The sequence below is a fragment of the Amblyomma maculatum genome, unplaced genomic scaffold (genome assembly GCF_055883805.1).
Source record: "Amblyomma maculatum isolate TAMU_Amacu unplaced genomic scaffold, ASM5588380v1 scaffold_20, whole genome shotgun sequence".
NCBI classification, from domain to species: domain Eukaryota; kingdom Metazoa; phylum Arthropoda; class Arachnida; order Ixodida; family Ixodidae; genus Amblyomma; species Amblyomma maculatum.
The window spans coordinates 1,222,121-1,225,486 of NW_028146745.1; the positions used below are offsets into that span (position 1 = coordinate 1,222,121).

General features: G+C 46.9%; 1 protein-coding gene across 1 annotated transcript; it reads left to right on the forward strand.

Annotated features, from left to right (window-relative positions):
* Positions 1-696: 696 nt before the first annotated feature.
* Positions 697-2,222, forward strand: LOC146171501 (uncharacterized). The gene has a single exon (XM_084586499.1). It carries the CDS (start codon positions 723-725, stop codon positions 1,980-1,982), a length of 1,260 nt encoding a protein of 419 aa, XP_084442625.1. The 5' UTR covers positions 697-722; the 3' UTR covers positions 1,983-2,222.
* The last annotated feature ends 1,144 nt before the right edge of the window (positions 2,223-3,366 follow it).

Consider the following 3,366-nt stretch of genomic DNA (forward strand, 5'->3'; position numbering starts at 1 on the left):
AACGCGGGGACAGAAAACAATCGCAGAGTGAAGCACCGTTACTCGACGTTCGCACCCTGCCACCGTCCGAAGCAACCACGCGTCGGAGAATCGGAGTCTGCGCCGACGACGCTTGCACCAGTAGAAGCGGGCCACTTGCAGATCCACCAGCACCATTTGTGCGCGAGTGTGATAATGCATCAGGGAGCAGCACATTGAGCACAGCCAGCAGGCTAAGTGATGAGGCTTCAAGCTCAGACCTTTCTATGGATGATTCATATGCTGCAGAACATTCAAGAAATGATCATGCCACAAGCTCGGAAGAGTCAAGTGATGAGACATCTAGCAGTCCAGCGGCTGAGAATGTGGGTCAGCCTGATGAAAATTTTCTTCATAGTCTCACGGCGACTGAGGAGTTGGCTGTCATAGCTAACAAGCACAACATCACACATGCTTTGCCTAATGATATGCTCGACTTTTGCCGTCGTCGCGGGATTCCGGAGCTCCCAAAAGATGAAAGGACCGTGCTGCGGACGCAAAGGAGATCACAGCTGGAGCAGAATGACACATTTGCTCATTTCGGCCTTGCCAAAGGCATCCAGCAAGCGATTGGGCAAGGACCTGTGCCCGAGAACATCAGGCTGCATGCTAACATAGATGGCCTGCCGTTGTATAAAAGCAGCCAGACTGGTTTGTGGCCAATAATTTGCCGCATAACGAACTTCAAGAACTCTGCACCATTTATGGTCAGTGTGTACTGTGGTGCAGGGAAGCCACCTTGTCTGGAGCAATTTCTCGCTCCATTCCTAGACGAAGTCTACAGTCTGAGCAGCAGCGGTTTACTTGTGAAAGGGACTAGTGCCACTGTGACACTGACAGCTGTGATCTGCGATGCCCCAGCAAGGAGCTTTGTAAAGGCAATTATAGGACACGGAGGCTACCATGCTTGTGAAAGATGCAGCCAAAAGGGTCGCTATGTGGAAAACAGGCTGACATTTCCTGACCTTCATGCACCGCAGCGAAGTGATGTATCATTTCGTGCACAAGAAGATAAGCGGCACCACACTGGTGTTTCCCCTTTCACCAAGTTGGATATTGATATGGTGGCATGCTTTCCTACGGAATACATGCACCTTGTCTGTCTGGATGTAATGCGGCGGCTGTTAAGAAATTGGGTCTCGCAAGGGCACGCTGCCCGACTGAGCAGAGATGGGCGAAGTGAACTCAACAACAGGTTGCGAGAAACAGCTAAAGCCTTTCCAAGTTCCTTCCAGCGAAAACCCAGAGGAACAGAGGAGCTGGATCGTTGGAAAGCGACTGAATTCAGAACATTTCTGCTCTACCTAGGACCTGTTGTTCTGAAATCTCTCCTGCCCAAAGAAAAGTATGAACACTTCCTACAGTTACATGTGGCTTTGCGAATACTCGCTGCACCTGAATACCATGTAGTTCTGAACAGCTTTGCCCGGGACTTGCTGAGGTATTTTGTTCAGCAGTTCGGTGTACTATATGGGGTGAAGCAGCTGGTGTACAACGTACACAGTTTGGTGCACTTGGCAGAGCAGTGTCTTCAGCATGGGCCTGTGGATGATTTCAGTGCTTTTCCTTTCGAAAGTTACTTAGGAAAGGTTAAGAAGAAGCTGAGAACTACGAACAAGCCACTGGCACAGCTCAGCCGCAGAATGTCAGAAGCAAGGGAGTGCACACAGACTTGTACAAGAGTTGACCGACATGTGAAAGTGGGCGACTGCTTCTTAATAGACAACTGTGCTGTTCTCATTGTTGAAGTGCATGAAGATAATGTCAAGGCTGGCATCTTGCCAAATGGCAGAGATTTCTTCAAAACACCAATTGAGAGCTCTCGGCTACACATAAGGCGTTACAGCGCTCTCAGTCAAGAGGCTAAGATGTGGCCTCTCTCGTATATCAGGAACCAAGTTCAATGCTTGAAGCTTAAATACAAGCGAGGGCACATTATTTTTCCTCTTCTCCACTTGCAGTGAAATCTCTTATTGCTGTTGGTTTGCTTTCATGCCCAAAAGCAACTTAGGCTATGAGAACCACCATAGAGGAAGTTTGTTTTGGTTTGTGGGTTTAACGTCCCAAAGCGACTCAGGCTATGAGAGACGCCACAGTGGAGAACTCCGGAAATTTCGACCACCTGGGGTTCTTTAACGTGCACTGACATCGCACAGCACACGGACGCCTTGCTTTTCGGCTCCATCGAAAAGCGGCCGCCGATACCGAGATTCGATCCTGCATCCTTGGGAACCGTAGTCAAGTGCCGTAACCACTGCGCCATCCCGGCGGGTACCATACAGGAATTGTCTGGGAAGCTCTTCCACTTTGGGGTTCTTTGATATGCACTGACATCACACACTACATGGGCTCCTTGCTTTTTGCGTCCATTGAAAAAAGGCCGCAAGATAAAACTCACTTCCTTGGGTTCAGCAGCCAAGCGCCCTAACCATTAAGTCACTGCGGCGGGTCAGATGGCTATTTCAGCATGAAAAAATATGTACCTCTATCAAGAGGGAACAGCATGGTATGCCTCCGTGTCTTTTGCCTTCATCCAAATGCTGCTGAGAATCGGACTTGCAGCCTCATATTCAGATGCAGGCCACAGTTATTGGTGCCAAGGACAGCAACTTGTAGATCATCATTTCTTACAGCCTCACATTGGAGCTTGGACTTCGAAGATAACGGCTCTTTTCAGAGCCACCCAAACGTGCTGGCAGGGCTGCAGTTGGGCCTTCGACTGCTCCCCATTTCCACCAAAATCTCTCATTCTATTTAATAAAATAGACATACAGAATAAAACAATGAAGGATTGAGCACACAAGGCTATATTAATGTGAATTGATAAGTTTTGGGTGAGAGAAATTGGTATATGCGGCATAACTGCATGAAGTGGTGCACAATGGACATTATTACAAAAAAATTAATGTAATAGGAGGATGTAACTTAATAGACCTCATAGCTCTAGTGTCCCTTTGAGATGTTAAACTTCACAAATCACAAATTTGTTCACCTGTTTGATATATTACTCCATTTTCATGACAGGTTACTTTCACTGAAGATAGGGCTTTTATATGCTAGATTACATACAGATATTTACAGGCATTTCTGGCAGCATGTGCTCTCACAACTAAAGTGCAGTGCAGATGTATAGGGTGACACATTGCATTTCATTCCTAAAAACTGCAAGAATAACATTAAAATAACACTGGCTTCTGCAAATAAAGGGAAAATCGACTGATCATAAGAATATAACATTGATTCAAAAATAGAGGGGTTTGGCATTTATCACATTACCACATGCCAAATAAGTCCTGTGCTCTGACATCAACCAGTTTGGCTCCGTGCTCCACGTACAAAGCATATTGT